Genomic DNA, 19,270 nt, shown 5'->3' with positions numbered 1-19,270 from the left:
TAATCTTTGTGTGTGTTAAGATTATGTGTGTTTGTGTGTGTGTGTGTGTGTGTGTGGGTGTGTGTGTGTGTGTGTGTTAAGAGTATGTGTGTGTGCGTGTGCGTTTGTGTATGTTTCTGTGTGTGTGCGACCATGACTGTGCATGTGTCTGTGTGTGTCTGTGTGTGTGAGATGCTCTTTCCAGAGCCTATGAGCCATTCTGCTGATCCTTCTGAGTGAGGATGAAGGTCTGAGGAGGAGGAGGAGGAGGAGGGCAGGGGACCCCCTGAGCAGACCTCAGGTCCTCATGAGACAGGGGGTCCATCTCCTCTCTCAGTCTGAACACCAGAGCTTCTCTCAGAAAAGCGGGAGAAAATCAGATTTCTTGTGGTGCAGTATAAAGCAGAATGTTTAGTAGTACTGAGTGTGTGTGTGTGTGTGTGTGGGGGGGGGGGAGTGTGTGTGATAAGGGGGCTGAGTGCTGTTAAGAAGATATCGCCTTGGGGGGCACTTTACGAAAGAACTAGAGTAAAACACCCACACACAAGCTCTCTCCCTCTCTTTTTCACTCACTCCCCCCTGCCATGTATGCATGGTTGATTGTGTGTGTGTGTTTGTGTGTGTGTGCGCATGTGTGTGTGTGTGTGTGTGTCTGTGTGTGTGGTGGTGTTTAGTTGTTGGTGTGTAGTTGTTAGTTTGTGTAGATCATCAAGAATCTGTTGGTCTGACATATTTTGCAGTAATCCGTTCTTAATCTGAGATTACAAGCTTTACGACCCCCAACCCAACAGCCCTGGAGCCAGGCAGCACCCAGAAGACCAGGAGGAGGCTGTGGTTATACTGGGCAGCACCCAGTAGAACCAGTTGCAGACTGTGGTTGTACTGGGCAGCTCCGAGTACAACCAATAGCAGTCTCTGTGTCTCCTATGTTTCAGATCTCTGGTTCGGCTCGTTGACCCATCGGACCAGCAGACCATTGAGTACTGATCCATCAACCAGCCTTCAGAGCAGACATGAGGAACCAGAGGTTGGAGCAGAGGCCGGGGGGGCGGGGTAAGTCCTGAGGCTCCCACAGATCCAGGGTCAGGGTGAGGGTACACTTCTTCACGGCCTTCCTCCCATGTCCTGCTGCTGTGGTCGGCGGACCAGCTCTGCTTCGAGGATGAAGCCTTCCGGGTCTTTCTACGCTACATGGACCGATGGTTCAGTGATCTCTGCAGTAATGAGCGGAACCACTTCATCACACTCAGGTGTTCACAAGAGCCTCAGTAAGGAGAGCCTCAACCAGATTAAGAGTGTTTCATTAGTGCACATGTAAACACACCGCAGTCTCCTCCCCCACCCTCCCAGAGTACCATGTTATCTTATCTCTCCCAGCCAGTCCCATTGCTGGAGCACTACTGGCCGCACTGGTCCTACTGGCCCTACTGGGCCTGGCCGGCGGCTGTCCGGACGTGTGCAGCTGCGAGGGCAACAGCACCGACTGCTCGGGTCTGGGTCTGGTGTCCCTGGGGGCCGCGGCCCCGCTGCCCCCGGGGACCACTGGCCTCTCCGTGGCCCAGAACAACCTCTCCTGGCTGGGGCCCGCCGAGCTGGCCAACCTGTCCTCCTCCGCCTCCCTGGAGGTGCTGGACCTGTCCCAGAACCTGCTGGCCCGCCTCCAGCCCGGGCTGTTCCTGGCCCTGGGGGGCCTGAGGTGGCTCAACCTGTCCTCCAACGCGCTGGGCGCCTCCACCCACCTCCACCCACCACGGAACACCACCGAGGAGCCTGCCCTGATGGACGGAGGTAGGGCCTCAGAGTACAGTAAACGCCCTCGCTGACCCCTGGAGGGTCTACAAAGACCAGAAGGTAGAGGGTTGAAGACCTCTGACCTCAGGGCCACCTTCTTCTTGTGTGTTTGATGAGCGTGTTGGAGGGGACGTCCTCATGACCCGGTCTCTCCTTCCAGGGAGCGGCTCCAGGGGTCCGGGTCTGACCCGGGCCAGCTTCCAGGGGCTGTGGCAGCTCCGGGGTCTGGACTTGTCCGACAACGGGCTGGCGTGGCTGCCGGCCGGGCTGCTGGGCGGCCTGAGGGGCCTGGTCTGGCTGTCCCTGTCCCGGAACCGGCTCAGCGTCCTGGGGCGGGCCGTGCTGGAGCCCCTGGGGAGACTGGAGCAGCTGCAGCTTTCGGGGAACCCCTGGCAGTGTGACTGCCGGCTGGGGGGTCTGCGGCACTGGCTGGACTGGATGGTCTACCGGGGTCAGTCTGGGCTCCACATACTAGGACCTTCTGATACTAGTGCCTTCTGACATTAGTCAGTAGTAGTACATACTTTAGTACATACTGTAGTACCAGCACGTAATGTATTACATACTGAGTGTCTCTCTCCCTGCAGGTGGCCAGCTAGACTGTAGTACCCCATACTGTAGTACATACTGTAGTACTAGTACATACTCAGTGTCTCTCCCTGTAGGCGGCCAGCTGGACTCCCTGACCTGCGTCCTGCCCCTGGAGGTCAAGGGTCGTGAGGTGCGCAGCCTCCCGGCGGAGATGTTCCTGCGCTGCCTGCACGACCGGTCCTCCCCCTCCTCCCCCTCCTCGCGGCCCCCCTGCCCCCACCGCCCCCACTCCGGGGGGGAGGACTGCGTGCGGACGCGCTACAGGCCGGCCAGCGTGCGGCGGGCCGGGGCCACGCAGGCGGTAGCGGGCGTGGTCTGCGGCACTGTGTGCGTGATGATGGTGGTTGCCGCCACCTACGGCTGCGTCTACGCCTCCCTGATGGCGAGGTACCAGCGGGGCGCCAAGCGCCGCGGGAAGCCCCTCCTCCTGCAGGGAGGGGCCACGGGGGCGGGGCCCGCCATGAGCCTGACCTCCCCAGAGGAGGAGGAGCAAGAGGAGGAGGAGGAGGAGGAGGAGGATGAGGAGGAGGACGGAGAGGTTCCGCCTAAAGAACCCTGCCCGGTCGTCCCTAGTTACCGCATCAGCAGCTTCTGATTGGACGATGGACCGTGTGGGGGCGGGGCGCTGAGCTAGGGTTCCTGATATCGGTTTGAGTCTGGGGGGTTGTCACGGGTTAGGGTGTAAAGGTTTGGGGTTCAAAACCCATTGTTCAATCTCCCATTCACATCTTTGAACTAGATGACCTCTGACCTCTGCTGGCTCCTTAATGTCATGCCTCTGAACTCACTGGAAGTCACTCAAGGACTAAACCCATAACGTTGTGAGAGCCGGACATGACGAGGAGCTCCTGCTGACCACCTGATCTCGCTCATCCCTACCCAGAATGCAGCGTTATGCCTCATAATGTACCTCAGTTCCTCTGCATTAAGATGTCTAGAAAGTTGATTTGTCTGTTGTTCAGAGCCTAAAGCTACCTCCTCTTCTGACCTCGTGATCTGTTGTGTTTGGTCAGAGGAGCTCTCTGATGGACTCAGAGTCCCTGCTGACCTGCAATTGTGTCCAGTTCCCCTCAGTTCCTGCTATGTTCCTTCATATTTTCCCCTTGACTGCAACTGAACCATAGCTGCTAGTGAGCACTAGTGAGGATAGCCAAGGAGATGAACCTTGAACGTGTTTGACCTTTAGGACCTCAACATCATTCCAGACCACAACCATTGCTGGAAATACTGTTGAAAGTGTAGAGCTAGTTATCTAGATGTTGTAGCTTACATGGACACCCATATTACAATCAATGACCAGAGAGCTGACCCTAACCCTAACTATCTGTTTCTCAGAATAGTTGATAGGACACCAAGCACCTGTACTGATTCTGTGTGTTTACCTCTGAGGACCCAATAAAGTGTTTCCATGAGTCAGCTCTAGTGCTTCCTGATACTGAGCAGTGAAACACCCTGAACACCATCCATCTCGTAACGCTACACTCACCTCTTAAAAGACAAAGATCATGACAGTGACGACACTACTGCTGTCTAACAAAGTCTACACCCAGCAGCAAGTCAGAGAAAGCACCTCCAGCCAGAGCATGGCATCACCTGTCAGAGCATGACATCACCTGTCAGAACAAGGTATGATATCACCTGTACAGAGCATCTTGTGATATCACCTTTCAGAGCAGACTGTGATATCACCTGTTTAGAGCAACCTGCGATATCACTTGTCAGAGCAGACTGTGATATCAGCAGTCAGAGCAGGCTGTGATATCAGCAGTCAGAGCAGGCTGTGATATCAATGGTCCACAGCATGCTTTGATATCACCAGTCAGAGCAGACTGTGATATCACCAGTCAGAGCAGGCTGGGATATCACCAGTCAGAGCAGGCTGGGATATCACTGGTCCACAGTGTGCTGTGAAATCACCTGTCTACAGTGGGCTGTGATATCATCTGTCCACAGTGGGCTGTATACCTGCAGACCAGACAGGAGAATGCGATGGAACTCACCCCCCACCAAGGCCGTCCTCCCCCCTGTAGACATCGTCACGGCCGTTGTGGCGACCACAAACGTTGTTCCTGAAGCGGCACACAAAGAAGACAGGAAGAGGAAGAGAGTTCACTTCCTGTTCGGAAGACCAAATGAAACTTCAAGTCTTCAGGTCGACTCTAATTGGTAGCTTCATCCTGAGAAGTGACATCTGAAACAAACTGGTTGTAGTGATAGGCGATGTCTACGTTATACAAACACTGACACTATTTAACACATTACATCAAGATTATTAGTGTTAGTACCAATTATTAGTACCAATTATTAGTACCAAAGTGTGGAGGGTCAATTTTACTTTGTTTGGTTTAGAAATGAGAGAGGAGATAGGAGGAAAGAGGAGAGGAGGGGAGGAGAGGGGAGAGGAGGGGAGGAGAGAGGAGGAGAGGGGAGAGGGGAGGGGGGAGAGGGGAGGAGAAGAGAGGAGAAAGGAGGAGAGAGGAGAGGTGAGGAGAGAGAAGAAGGGAGGAGAGGAGAGAAGAGAGGAGAGGGGAGGAGAGCGGTGGAGAGAGGGGAGGAGAGGAGAGGTGAGAAGAGAGGAGGAGGGAGACAGTTAGGAGAGAGGAGAGGTGAGGAGAGAGGTGGAGAGAGGAGAGAGGGGAGGGGGAGGGAGGAGAGAGGAGAGGAGAAGAGAAGTGAGGAAAAGGAAGGAGAGAGGAGAAGGGAGGAGGAAAGGAGAGGAGCAGACCTTTATCGTTGACGCTGTAGTAGTAGAACTTTCCAGGAGGGTTTTCCACGGCGAGGCGGTACCACAGAGGGAAGTGGTCCACGGTGAACAGGTTGTCCTTATCAGAGGGGGTCAGGAACTTCCTGTCCAGCCAAAACACCACATCATGATGCTAACAGGTAACATCAAACCTCAAATCAACATCAAACAGAAATATTATAGGCCTTTATTACTCCGGACTTCTCAATGCCGTGGAACGCTCCGTTCACTTGCATGGGTAGTAGTCCGGTAACAACCCCAGCGTCTTCGGTTGCTAAGCGACGTCAACGTCTTTGGCGGACTAGTTTTCTGCTGATCAACACTACGAATGCTGGTAACGAATAATTTGTGTAAAAAAAAAAAAAAACACACCATGTGAAGTTATTTTTTCGTTTTGGCAAGTAGCTGTGTAATAAGCGGGATAATATATAGAACGTCGCCGGTCATTATCGAAAATAAGCCCCTTCAGGGCGAAGCAAGACACCTCCGCTGCACGTCGGTGTCCTGTTCACCCTGTCGGGGATTATTTTCCCGATAATGACCGGCGTTCTATACATTATTCCTTACATATATATTAAGCAGAGTAGGCCTAAGTAACAAATGTGTACAAAGTTACACATGTATTAAAAAAATGTCGGGTTGAAATCGGGCTTGGACTCATAATTACAGTGAATGTGTCGGGCCGGGCCGGGCTCGGACAGAACCTGTACGGGCTCGGGTCGGGTCGGGCTTGATTTTCTGGGCCCGATCTAAAAACGTTAAACTGAAACCTTCCAGGTCACATGACCGGCACCAATTTTTACTAGCGGAAACACTGGCTGAGAGTCTACCGTAAAGATAGATAGATTGCGGGGAACATAGGAGCTGACATCACAAGATGTCATCACATGTCACAGGTGACATGATGCTAACAGGTAACATCAAGCTAACAGGTAATATATGTGTTATCGGGTGCTGTTATCGGTTGGTGTTATCAGGTGGTGTTATCAGGTGGTGTTATCGGTCGGTGTTATCGTATCTGGTGCTATCGTGTGATGTTATGGGGTGGTGTTATCAGGCGGTTTTATCGGGTGGTGTTATCGGGTGGTGTTATCGGGCAGTGTTATGGGGCGGTGTTATCGGGCGGTGTTATCGGGCGGTGATATTGGATGGTGTTATGGGGTGGTGTTATCGGGCGGTGTTATGGCGTGGTGTTATGGGATGGTTTTATCGGGCGGTGTTATCGGGTGGTGTTATGGGTTGGTGTTATGGGGTGGTGTTATCGGGCGGTGTTATCGTGCTGTGTTATTGGATGGTGTTATGGGGTGGTGTTTACGGGTGGTGTTATCGGGCGGTGTTATCCGGTGACCTACTTGGCAATTCTGGTCTCCAGCCCAGCGTATCTGAAGAGCCTGGTCAGGCCCGAGCGCGTCCCAAGGAATGCCGTCTCCACCCCCTCCATCACCCTGCAGCGGAAACACCTTCACCTTCAGAAACACTCGGCAGACATCACTTCGTCTCATGTTGATGTGTTAGTGTTGTTTGATAGGAGGGTGGTGTTAGTGGTGTTTGATGTGAGGGTGGTGTTAGTTGTGTTTGATTTGATGGTGGTGTTAGAGTGTTAGATTTGGTGTTAGTGGTGTTAGATGTGATGGTGGTGTTTGATGTGAGGGTGGTGTTAGTTGTGTTTGATTTGATGGTGGTGTTAGGGTGTTTGATGTGGTGTTAGATGTGATGGTGGTGTTTCATGTGATGGTGGGGTTAGGTGGTGGTGTTAGATGGTGGCTTTAGGTGGTAATGTTAGATGCCGGTGTTTGATGTGATGGCGGTGTTAGATGGTGGTGTTAGGGGGTGGTGTTAGATGGTGGTGTTAGATGTTGGTGTTAGGTGGTGGTGTTAGGGGGTGGGGTTAGATGGTGGTGTTAGATGGTGGTGTTAGGGGGTGGGGTTAGATGTTGGTGTTAGATGGTGGTGTTAGGGGGTGGGGTTAGATGGTGGGGTTAGATGGCAGTGTTAGATGGTGGTGTTAGGGGGTGGGGTTAGGTGCTGGGGTTAGGTGTGTTACCCGTCTGGCTCGTTGAGCATCAGGGCATTCCAATAGGCCTCCAGGGGGGCCGTTACCACGGCGTCGAACAGGGTCTGCTGCAGCAGGCGCTCATCACCTAGGCAACGGGAGGAGAGGAGCATCAGCAGGACACTCCTACTCCTCCCAGACCGGCTAAAGGTTCTGCTGGTCTAGAGGGTTCTGCTGGTCAAGGGGGTTCTGCTGGTCTCCAGGGTTCTGCTGGGTCTAGAGGGTTCTGCTGATCTAGACTCTAGAGGGTTCTGCTGGGTCTAGGGGGTTCTGCTGGTCTAGACTCTAGAGCAGGGGGGCCCAAATTCTTCCCAGTGGAGGGCCAAAATGTAATCGTGGGGAGGCTTGTGGGCCAAAATTTAAATTTTTCAGTATATTTAGTCAAATATGTGGGAGGCGGCTGAACAGGATAGGAGCTCAACAGCGCCACCCTACCATCAATGTATCACAATGTTATTCTAGGGTCAGGAATGGAAGTGCATCAATAAATAATATTCAATGAGAGCGAGCGCAGATTCCGAGCGCTGATGGCGGAAAACAATAATATATACAGTGGGTAAGGCGCGGGCCAAATAAAATCGGCCTCAAATTGGGCAGCCCTGCTCTAGAGGGTTCTGCTGGTCTAGAGGGTTCTGCTGGTCTAGAGGGTTCTGCTGGTCAAGGGGGTTCTGCCGGTCTCCAGGGTTCTGCTGATCTACAGGATTCTGCTGGTTTCCAGGGTTCTGCTGATCTAGAGGGTTCTGTTGATCTAGAGGGTTCTGCTGGTCTAGACTCTACAGGGTTCTGCTTGTCTAGAGGGTTCTGCTGGTCTAGAGGGTTCTGCTGGTCTAGACTCTAGAGGGTTCTGCTGGTCTAGAGGGTTCTGCTGGTCTAGAGGGTTCTGCTGATCTAGGGGGTACTGGACTCACACTCCAGGTCCGGTTCCTTCCCCAGCAGGTAGCGGGTCGCTGCCTGCAGCTGGCTGTACTTGCGGTGGTGAGGGTCGATGTCCAGCTCACAGTAGGTCCTGAGACACACACACACACACACACACACACACACACACACACACACACACACACACACACACACACACACACACACACACACACAAGCCAACACACAGACAGACGCCAACACACACACACACACACACACACACACACACACACACACACACAGACACACACACACACACACGCGCACACACACACATATGCACGCACACACACACACACAAAGAGACACACACTGGTCATGATACAAGAAGGGACTTCATGGTACAGGAAGTGATGTCGTGCTCCAGGAAGTGAGCGATGCGAGGACTTACCACTCAGAGGAGATGCTGAGATCCGGAGACATGAGGTCGTGGAGGCCTGGGGAGAGGAAAGGTTCCTCAGGTCAGACATAAAGCAACTGTCAGGTCAATATATAGGACTTATGACGTTCATATATATCGATATATATTGATATATATGTGTCAAACGATCTCCACGTTGGGACCTACCTTCCTCCACAGAGACGTTCCCCATGACCATGTACTGCCCGTGACCTTTGGTCAGAACCATCCCGAAGCTGTGAGGACACAGAGAGTTAACAAGGCCCCCCCCTGGTGGCCACAGCCTGCTGCTACACAGCCTGACCGTCGGTGTCTCAGTGCTGAATGCTGAATCAGAAGATCTGGTGTTATCAGCTGCTCTCCGCTGCCCTCTAGTGGTTCCTGGTCGGCAGTACAGCACCATGTCACACTACATGCTCTGCTGCTCATGCTAGTACCCTGATACCTATTATGCTATTCATATCACACTGCAGACACATATTATCCATACTGGATATAGAATAAATCATAATAATATATACATTCTATAATATATACCTGAAGGGGGTCTCTGAGATGCTGGTGTAGAAGTAGTCGTTGACCAGGAACAAAGGACGCTTCTGCAGGAGAGGAAACGTATTTAGGATGCTTCATACTGATAGAAGAGTGTGAGAACAATTCCTACTGATAGACGTGTGTGAGGACACTTAGATTCTACAGTCTTCTCTATGGTATATTCCATATGTTTTAATGTAGAAGTTATGTTCTAGATGTTATGTTCTAGATGTTATATTATAGATGTTATGTTCTAGATGTTGTATTCTAGATGTTATATTCTAGATGTTATAGTCTAGATGTTATGTAGATGTTGTATTTCTGCTGACTCACTGCTTTGTCCAGCGAAGCGCGGACATTGAGACTCATCCTACCGGTCTCCCCTCTCACCATGGCGGTACGCAGCTGGAACACACACACACACACACACACACACACACACACACACACACGTGAACATAAACATATATATACTGTACACCTATGTGTGCATGTGTGTGTGTGTGTATGTATATGTGTGCATGTGTGTGTGCTGACCAGCTCTTCTGTATCCTCCCACTCCACCTCAGCGAGATCCACACTGTTGTAGTTCGGTTTTGGCTTCAGCTTCCTGCCGTCCTTATACTACACACACACACACACACACACACACAAAGACACACACACACAAACACACACAAACACAAAAGCCAAGCACACACACATACTCGAGTTATTTTATAATGTCAATAATGTACTTTTCTTGTGATGTCATTCTTGTGTGCAGCTCCAGTGTGTGTGCAGGTGAGCTCACCAGGGGTCGGAGGTCAGGGTGGGCCAGGATGTATCCGTTGTTGGTGACGAGGAAGGCGTAACCATGGACACCAAGCTGGGAGGAGAGGGGGAGGGGCTTATTTTCATTACACACTCAACTTAATTATACCTGTGCCTGAAGGTGGAGGAGAGAGATGAGGCTGGAGGAGAGAGATGGAGGTGGAAGAGAGGTGGAGGAGGAGGAGAGGTGGAGGAGAAGTGGAGGAGAGGAGGCAGTGGAGGAGGAGAGGTGGAAGAGGTGGAGGTGGAGGAGGAGGAGAGTTGGAGGAGAAGTGGAGGAGAGGAGGCAGTGGAGGGAAAGTGGTGGAAGAGGTGGAGGAGAGGTGGAGGTGCAGGAGGACGTACCATGTAGCGTGGAGCCAGCTTCATCAGCTCCAGCAGGGGGATGTCGGTCCCCACCACGCCCAGCAGGATCCCGTGGGACAGCTGGAGAGACAGGCAGCCAATCACAGTTCAGGATTAGTACCATCAACAACCTGAGAGTTCAAACACGCTACACTGACATTAGCATTGTAGCATCTGTGGAGTGAGATCACAGAATACCTGGTTAGCTCCCGAGGCTAAATCAGAAGTGCTGAAGGCTAACGGCTGGATGCACAGTACTAAATGCTGCAGGCCAAGTGCTAAAGGCTTGCTGGGGATAACTGACCGTCTCTTTCTTCTTGCTGAAGACGGGCATGGCGACGGAGGTCATCAGCAGCAGGCTCTGGGCCTTGGTGGTGAAGAGCTGCATGGGAAGGAACCTTTAGCTAGCGCACGCTAAAGATGCTAATCAGCTGTCACGCATGCTAAAGATGCTTGTAAGCTAGCACTCACACTAAAGATGCTAAACAGCTAGTGCTCACGCTACAGATGCTAGTCAGCTAGTGCTCACGCTAAAGATGCTATTCAGCTGGCGCTTTGTTGAAGATGCTAATCAGCTAGCACTCATGCTAAAGATGCTAATAAGGCAGCGCTTGCATTAAAGGTGCTAATCAGCTGGCTCTGTGATAACAGAGGAAGTGGAAGGCCATGGTTGTACTGGGCAGCTCCCAGTCTATATCTATTGATCTATCTGTCATCTATTGGTCTATTCTATTGATCCTCTATAGGTTTATCTATTGATACACGGCAGGTATACTCTACATCTATCGACACTCTAAAGCTATATCTGTGGATAATCTATAGGTGTATCTATTAATCCTCTATAGGTTTATCTATTGATACACGGCAGGTATACTCTACATCTATCGACACTATAGCTATATCTGTGGATAATCTATAGGTGTATCTATTGATCCTCTATAGGTTTATCTATTGATCATCTATTGGTTTATCTATTGATAATCAAAAGGTTTATCTGTTGAACCTCTACAGGTTTATCTATTGATCCTCTATAGCTTTATCTATTGATCCTCTATAGGTTTATCTATTGATCATCTATCAGGTCAACTTTACCTTATTGGTGTTTGGGAGCTGGCGGTTGATGGATAGCAGAGCATGATGGGAAAATGAGTTCACACAGGAAGGACGACGCACAGATGATAGATGATGGATGTGCTAATATGTATGGATCGGGCTTCAGGGGTAGAGTGAATGAGTGAGTGAGTGTGAGTGAGTGAGAGTGATCGTGTGTCTGTGTGTGTGCTTGTGTGTATGTTAGTGTTTTTGTGTATGTGTGTGTCTGTTTCTGTGAGAGCATTAACGTGTGTGTGTGTGTGTGTGTGTGTGTGTGTGTCTGCCTCACCACAGTGTCCATGTAGGCCTCGGTCCAGATGATGTCGTGGTCGTGGTTGATGACCATCGGTCGGCTCAAGACATGGAGGTACTCCATCACGTTCTCCTGGACGTCAGCCAGTGTAGAGATATGGGTATAGTACCCTACACACACACACACACACACAAACACACACACACACACACACACGTTAATGCTCTCACATTAGCATGCTAACCACTACTGTGTTAACGGCTAACATGCTACAGGATGTGGTGCAGGGGTCAGAGGTCAAAGGTCAGAACCTTTGTTGTTGCAGGCGATCCACTTGGTGTTCTGAGCGAAGGTCATCTCTCGGCCAATCAGGTAGGTGAATACCCTCACCTGGACAACACACACACACATCAGGAACCAATCAGGAACCAGAACCAATGGGAGCCCTTTACCCACAGGAACCCAGAGGAACGACAGGGAGCCCTGAGGAACCAGAGGAACCAGAGGGAGCCCAGTGGAACCAGAGGAACCAGAGGGAGCCCTGAGGAACCAGAGGGTGCCCTGAGGAACAAGAGGTACCAGAGGGAGCCCTGAGGAACCAGAGGGAGCCCTGAGGAACCAGAGGAACAAGAGGTACCAGAGGGAGCCCTGAGGAACCAGAGGAGCAAGAGGTACCAGTGGGAGCCCTGAGGAACCAGAGGAACCAGAGGGAGCCCTGAGGAACCAGAGGAACAAGAGGTGCCAGAGGGAGCCCTGAGGAACCAGAGCAGCAAGAGGAACCAGAGGGAGCCCTGAGGAACCAGAGGAACCAGAGGGAGCCCTGAGGAACCAGAGGGTGCCCTGAGGAACCAGAGGAACAAGAGGAACCAGAGGGAGCCCTGAGGAACCAGAGGAACAAGAGGAACCAGAGGGTGCCCTGAGGAACCAGAGGGAGCCCTGGGGAACCAGAGGAACCAGAGGAACAAGAGGAACCAGAGGAAGCCCTGAGGAACCAGAGGAACCAGAGGGTGCCCTGAGGAACCAGAGGAACCAGAGGGTGCCCTGAGGAACCAGAGGGAGCCCTGAGGAACCAGAGGAACCAGAGGGTGCCCTGAGGAACCAGAGGAACCAGAGGAACCAGAGGAGCAAGAACCTCAGGGATCCGGGAGCTGGACCTACCCGGCGGTCCGGCCAGTTGAACTCCTTGAAGACCTCCTCGTAGTCCTCCATCGCTCCGTCGGTGATCAGCATGATGGCCTGGTTACACATACTGCCCTGACCCAGGGAGCGGGTCTACACACACAAACACACACACACACACACAAACACACACCTGGTTACACATGCTGCCCTGACCCAGGGAGCAAGTCCACACACACACACACACACACACACACACACACACACACACCTGGTTGAGGACTTTAAAAGCCTCTTTCATGGCCTTGTTGATCTTTGCTTCTCCTTTAACATGAAGACCATCCACCAACGTCTTGAAGTGCTGTGAGAGAGAGAGAGAGAGAGAGAGAGAGAGAGAGAGAGAGAGAGAGAGAGAGAGAGAGAGAGAGAGAGAGAGAGAGAGAGAGAGAGAGAGAGAGAGAGAGAGAGAGAGAGAGAGAGAGAGAGAGAGAGAGAGAGAGAGTGAGATCGTGTTAGTGGGCTCTATAAAGTGTTGCCTGTGAAGCCGTTTAAGAGTGGATCTGAGATTAGGAGGTTCTGCACTAATCAGATCCTCTGGACTTGGCTCCTTGCTCTCTTGTTGGACCTCACAGGGCAGTGTGGGACTTTAGAAGATTCTAGCCAGTAACGGCTTATCCTTCTCAATGCTAGTGCCAGCCGGCTGGCACAAAGCAGCACATTAGGAAGGGATAGCATCGCTCTAAGACCTTCTAGCCCAGCTTCTCACATACAGCATAGCTCTAATCCATTCTGACAGATAGCACAACACTAGCGTAACTCCTTACTTATAGAATAGCTCTAATAGATTCTGACAGATAGAACAATGCCAGCCTAGCTCCTTGCATATAGCATAAATCATATACGTTCTGACAGATAGCAGAATGCTAGCCTAGCTCCTCGCATATAGCATAGCTCTTATACATTCTGACAGATAGCAGAATGCTAGCCTAGCTCCTCGCATATAGCATATCTCTTATACATTCTGACAGATAGCAGAATGCTAGGCTAGCTCCTAACATATAGCATAGCTCTAATACATTCTGACCGATAGCACAATGCTAGGCTAGCTCCTAACATATAGCATAGCTCTAATACATTCAGACAGATAGAACAATGCTAGGCTAACTCCTAACATATAGCATAGCTCTAATACATTCTGACAGATTGCACCATGCCCACCTAGCCCCTTAGAAGAAGGGCTAAGTCATGCAGGCTACAGGTGGCACTCACTGTGCTAAAGTAGGTTAGTGGGCTAATCCCACAGGGTTTCTCCTGGGCCAGGAGGCTCAAGGTGTGGGATGAATATCCGCTGATCCCCAGCTGATTAGCCTCACCCTGGCTGATTAGCCTGGCCCCCCTGCAGGCCGGGGCAGGATAACGGTCTTACCTCCCTGTTGTCCAGGTCAGCCTGCACCAGCGTGCCTCTGAAGCAGGGCTCCACGTAGCGGACGTAGTCTGTGTACTGGACAGACAACGGACATGTTAGACCCATGGGTGGAGAATGGACCCCTGCTGAGCTATCGGAGACACCAGGTCGGGGATGACGCGTTTCCCATTCCGACTTTCCACGTCCAACCGTTAACGAAGGCAGCATAATATCGTAGTGTTTGATGTTCTCTGTGTAGTTAATAAGCTAGTCATGTGATGATATCGGATCAGCGCATAGATTTGCATACTCACCGATACAATACTGTGTTTTAGGCAGTATCTGAGGAATTTCTGATACTTGTATCGGTATCGGAACAACTCTTAAAACCTCCAACAGTCGTGGTGCAACTCTGCACCACGACTTAGCAGGTCCTCACCAGAACACTTCTGTGGATGGCTCCTCCACTCTGAAGGTGCGCTGTGCTCTTTGGCTCACTCGGAGATGACACAACATGACTTAGTTAGAATGGGACAGACAGTAGGACGGCGGTTCTCACAGCAATGATGTTGACGAAGTCGTTCTCCCCCAGCGTGTCCAGGATGGTGTTGATGGTGTGCTTGGCGATGGTCATCTTCAAACCCTTCATGCTGCCGCTGATGTCCACCATGATGATGATGTCTTTAGGAGAAGTGGCCGCCTGGATGTACCTGCAGGGACCGCATACTATCACCTCAGACCTCCTGACACCACCTCAGATACCTTTGATACTGAGGTCTACCTCCTAACCCTAAGATACTGAGGTTTATCTCCTAACACTAAGATACTGAGGTCTACCTCCTAAACCTAAGATACTGAGGTCTACCTCCTAACCCTAAGATACTGAGGTTTATCTCCTAACACTAAGATACTGAGGTCTACCTCCTAACCCTAAGATACTGAGGTCTAGATACTGAGGTCTACCTCCTAACCCTAAGATACTGAGGTTTATCTCCTAACACTAAGATACTGAGGTCTACCACCTAACCCTTAGATACTGAGGTCTACCTCCTAACCCTTAGATACTGAGGTCTAGATACTGAGGTCTACCTCCTAAACCTTAGATACTGAGGTCTACCTCCTAACGCTACCTTAGATACTGAGGTCTACCTCCTAACCCTTAGATACTGAGGTCTACCTCCTAACCTATAGATATTGAGGTCTACCTCCTCACACTAAGATACTGAGGTCTACCTCCTAACCCTCACAGTCAGTCAACATCCACAACACCTCACTCACCAGTTGCGGTTCCTGCAGTCGTATGCGGCCACACCGTTGGCGTCTGGAGTCCATTTGATCCCTGAGGAGACGTCATGATGGTTATATACCTGACCTTCACACGGCTCTCAGCTCTGAAACAAACCAGTTCCCTCTTAACAGAACCAAGGACATTTAGACAACGCTGCTTGAAGTGCATCCCTTAAGAACGTAAGGAACTATCAACGAACCCTGACACCAGAGATCATCTTTACAGAGCTGTGGTAAAAGATCATCTCCTTCAGCACCTATTTCCCTCCTAACCAACCCTTGAAGGAGGATCCTCTTCTGTGGACCTTCTACAGGGTCCTTCCGTCTTGGTTTTGGGTTTTTCTCCACGTCCACTAGAGGGCTGAGGATGAGCTAGTGTTGGATACTGTGAAGCTGTGAAGCCCTTTGAGACTAGACCTGGGGCTAAAGCGCTCCACACATGAAGTGGATGTGACTTGAACAGGGGTGGAGATCATCGTTGAGGAGCATCCTTAAGGAACCTTTTTAAGCAGCCTGATCCAGGGTAGATCCTGAGGAACCTTGCTAGGAACCTCACCGGGGTAGATCCTGAAGAAGCCAGTGGAGCTGCCGAAGTACTGCCAGGTGAGGGTGGGGTCCTTCTGGAAGTTGTTGATGAAGACATCGTTGAGAGCCTCCGAGTTGTAGATGGCGTTCAGGATGTTGGGGTCTGCAGAGGACGAAAACTGATCAGATCCGCTCCACACACACATCACCCTCCACTGGGTTAGATCAGGACTCCAAACCACGAAACAATAATATAATAATAATACATTATGAGTTCATAATGCTGAATCATAGTCTAGATGTTTCCTCTCCGGACAGGTTGGGCTGAATCTCTGTACTGTCCTTTGTGAGGTCACAAGTACTTTGAGCCTATTACAGCGTGATGTACAAACAGTCTTGCTCAGGGGTACTGGAAGGAGCATGCACTGTAACGTTAGAAGTCCTGGTTTAATATCCAGTGTGCAGGGGCTGGATGAGAGCGGTCTGGGTCCAGGGTCTGAGGGGTCCATGGGGTCTATGGGGCCCAGACCTCGGTTGTAGATGTACATGGGGACCTGGATGAGGGGTCTGGGGTGTCTATGGGGGGACTAGGGAGTTGGACCTCTGTTGTAGACGTTGGTGGGGACCTGAATGAAGGGTCTGGGGATCTATAGGGGGTCTGGGGGGTCTGTAGAGGGTCTGGGGGGTCAGACCTCAGTTAGAGACGTACGTGGGGATCTGGATAAGGGGTCTGGGGGTATTGGGGGTCTTTTGGGTCTGGGGGTTCTTGTGGGTCTATAGGGGGTCTGGGGGATCCTGTGGGTCTATGGGGGTCCATAGGGGGTCTGGGGGGTCAGACCTCGGTTGTAGACGTTGGTGGGGACCTGGATGTCGCTCTGCTGGACATTGACCAGCAGCTGGTTGAAGTGTTCGTTCTCCTCCAGGGGAAAGTCTCCTCCCAGCGGGGCGAAGTTCCCGTCCTCATCCCCCGAGTTGATCAGCATGGAGTTATAGTAGTCAAACTGAGCGTAGAACCACAACACATAGAACCATGGAGTTATAGTAGTCCAACTGAACGTAGAACCACAACACAGAGTTATAGCGGTCAAACTGAATGTAAAACCACAACGCATATAGTTAAAGTGGTCACACTGACCGTAGAACCACAACACATAGAACCATGGAGTTATAGTAGTCAAAATGAGCGTAGAACCACAATACATGGAACCATGGAGTGTTAATAGTCAAACTGACCGTAGAACCACAACACAAAGTGATAGTAGTCAAACTGACCGTGCAACCACAACACAGAGTTATAGTAGTCAAACTGAGCGTAGAACCATAACACATAGAACCTTGGAGCTATAGTAGTCAAACTGAACATAGTTATAGTAGGAAAACTGACCTTAGAACTACAACACATAGAACCATGAAGTAGTTGTGAACTTAGAACCATAACACATAGAACCATAACAGAAAACGAGAAGAAGGGACTCCACTGACCTGCATAGTGGCGTTGAATTCGTGGTAGAGATCTGCGTCTTCGGCTGACTCCGCTAACCTCTACAGAGGAACATAAGCATCCAGGACATGGGTTTGAGATCCGCTTTGTGTGGAGGGACCACATCTCACAGCTGAACACTGGCTGCAGAGCTGCCTACTGCTGACCGCTAACTTCTAACTGCTGACCGCTACCTGCTAGCCTCTAACTTCTAACCGCTAACCTCTAACTGCTACCGGATAACTGCTAACGGATGGGTCTCTACCTTTACAGACTTCATCTTGCTGCCCAGCATGCGCTCAATGTCCTCAGAGAAGTCCTTCACCAGGTCCATCCCGTCCAGCTCCACGATCTTCACGATGGGCTCCACATCTTTCAGTTTCTACACACACACACACGTTACTTTACGGTTCAGGGACGTTCCCAGGCCATTAGTTTGAATGGAATGGTATTTGTTCCATGGTGGTCATTGGTACTTACCTTCTGGAGCAGCAGAGATCCAGAGTATTTGGTGGTGATGTCACGGAGCTGGACGGACAGGACAGATGCCCACTGCTGAACCCTGAGATAGATAGATAGATAGATAGACAGACAGACAGACAGACAGACAGACAGACAGACAGACAGACAGACAGACAGACAGACAGACAGACAGACAGACAGACAGACAGATAGATAGATAGATCAGGCGTAAGGGGGAGACAGACAGACAGACAGAGAGTGGGAGATTGAACTGGAACTGACTGGACTACAATATTACATCATAGCACTAGCTATGCTAACTCTCCAACATCACCTCATAACTCCAGGGAATGGACTCTAGAACATGAAATCATAACTCTAGAACTGACTACAAAGTTATATCATAACTAGATCATTACATTATACCTCTAGACCTTGTCTATAACGTGACATCTTAACTAGAACATTACATCAAAACTAACTAACACCTTAACTCCAGAACTGACTCCAACATAACATCGTGACTCTAGCGCTGGATGAAATAACCCCAGCCTTGACCCAAAACATGTGATGTAGGGCAGACAGAGAGGGAGCAAATTACAGTTAATCTGCCTGGATAGGGGAGGAGAGGGGTGACGAGAGGTGACAAGAGGAGAGGAGAGAGGAAAGGTGAGGAGAGGAGAGGGGGAAAGGGGAGAGGGTGACCAACTCACGTTTCTGGTGGGATCTTCATCTGGGCTTGACCTGAGTCCCACAGGCTGCAAAAGCCCATCAGGAGCAGAATCACTCTGGTCCCGGTATCCATTGTCCCTGGAGGTCCTCAGGTCTAGACCTCCTGGCTCAGCTCCTCTCTGGGGTCAGGATGAGGACTCAGGTCTTGGTTTAGTTCGAGAGGAGCCAGAGGGGAACCGGGTTCTTCATGCTCAGCCTACAGGCAGCCAGCACACCAAGAGGAGGTCCCCCCGGAGACTTGCTAGGAGACCGACAGGAGGTTGTTGTTTGGATATCGTGCCTAGGTGGTGTGAGATGGTTGCTAGGAGACGGTTGCCAGGCGGATGTTGTATGGATATGGTTGCTAGGAAGTGGTTGCTAGGAGATGGTCACCCATTGACATCCTTCCATTCATCCTGAAATACAAAGAATCAACCAGAAGCCCGTTACCAGGACAACCACTCCAACAAACCAATTATCAACCGCCCCCAGGACCTATTACCATGACGAACATAATAACAACAACACCAGGAGCCGCTCTGGGGAACTCCGACGGTCCCGGCAGGAGGATGTTTAAGACCAGGAGGAGAAGAGGAGGAGTTTGGAGGTTTCCCCAATACTGCTGCTGTCACAGGTCACATGGTCATCCTCATGTAAACCAATCAGCTGCAAGGGAGCGGTCCGCCCGCCGTCGGCATCCCAGTCAGAGAGCTGCACGCTGAGGACTTCAGGAGGATGAGGAGCGGCAGCAGGAGGTGCTAGAGGAGCG

At 51.0% G+C, this 19,270-nt stretch overlaps 2 protein-coding genes across 2 annotated transcripts in view; one reads left to right on the top strand and one right to left on the bottom strand.

The window, feature by feature from the left end:
- Window positions 1-18,595, bottom strand: part of LOC307080880 (voltage-dependent calcium channel subunit alpha-2/delta-4-like) — a gene marked incomplete at both ends in the record, with an annotated part of 26,429 nt that extends 7,834 nt beyond the window's left edge. The window contains 27 exons of the mRNA XM_079743837.1: window positions 4,362-4,430; window positions 5,087-5,208; window positions 6,457-6,549; window positions 7,149-7,245; window positions 8,066-8,163; window positions 8,467-8,512; window positions 8,644-8,711; window positions 9,013-9,074; window positions 9,343-9,414; window positions 9,547-9,633; window positions 9,803-9,877; window positions 10,168-10,248; window positions 10,472-10,549; window positions 11,260-11,277; window positions 11,549-11,682; window positions 11,824-11,902; window positions 12,671-12,784; window positions 12,903-12,992; window positions 14,058-14,132; window positions 14,596-14,746; window positions 15,315-15,375; window positions 15,880-16,011; window positions 16,687-16,849; window positions 17,331-17,390; window positions 17,594-17,710; window positions 17,809-17,890; window positions 18,504-18,595. Coding sequence (XP_079599963.1) covers window positions 4,362-4,430; window positions 5,087-5,208; window positions 6,457-6,549; window positions 7,149-7,245; window positions 8,066-8,163; window positions 8,467-8,512; window positions 8,644-8,711; window positions 9,013-9,074; window positions 9,343-9,414; window positions 9,547-9,633; window positions 9,803-9,877; window positions 10,168-10,248; window positions 10,472-10,549; window positions 11,260-11,277; window positions 11,549-11,682; window positions 11,824-11,902; window positions 12,671-12,784; window positions 12,903-12,992; window positions 14,058-14,132; window positions 14,596-14,746; window positions 15,315-15,375; window positions 15,880-16,011; window positions 16,687-16,849; window positions 17,331-17,390; window positions 17,594-17,710; window positions 17,809-17,890; window positions 18,504-18,595 — 2,416 coding nt within the window. The remainder of the gene's footprint in view (window positions 1-4,361; window positions 4,431-5,086; window positions 5,209-6,456; window positions 6,550-7,148; window positions 7,246-8,065; window positions 8,164-8,466; window positions 8,513-8,643; window positions 8,712-9,012; window positions 9,075-9,342; window positions 9,415-9,546; window positions 9,634-9,802; window positions 9,878-10,167; window positions 10,249-10,471; window positions 10,550-11,259; window positions 11,278-11,548; window positions 11,683-11,823; window positions 11,903-12,670; window positions 12,785-12,902; window positions 12,993-14,057; window positions 14,133-14,595; window positions 14,747-15,314; window positions 15,376-15,879; window positions 16,012-16,686; window positions 16,850-17,330; window positions 17,391-17,593; window positions 17,711-17,808; window positions 17,891-18,503) is intronic.
- Window positions 993-2,956, top strand: LOC307080881 (trophoblast glycoprotein-like; the record flags this gene model as incomplete). Its single annotated transcript, XM_079743838.1, has 4 exons — window positions 993-1,032; window positions 1,357-1,767; window positions 1,931-2,221; window positions 2,436-2,956. 4 exons carry the CDS (start codon window positions 993-995, stop codon window positions 2,954-2,956), a joined length of 1,263 nt encoding a protein of 420 aa, XP_079599964.1.
- Window positions 18,596-19,270: the final 675 nt, after the last annotated feature.

Source organism: Pollachius pollachius (assembly GCF_949987615.1).
Source record: "Pollachius pollachius genome assembly, chromosome: 9".
Taxonomy (NCBI): domain Eukaryota; kingdom Metazoa; phylum Chordata; class Actinopteri; order Gadiformes; family Gadidae; genus Pollachius; species Pollachius pollachius.
This window is presented reverse-complemented; position numbering and strand designations above follow the sequence as displayed.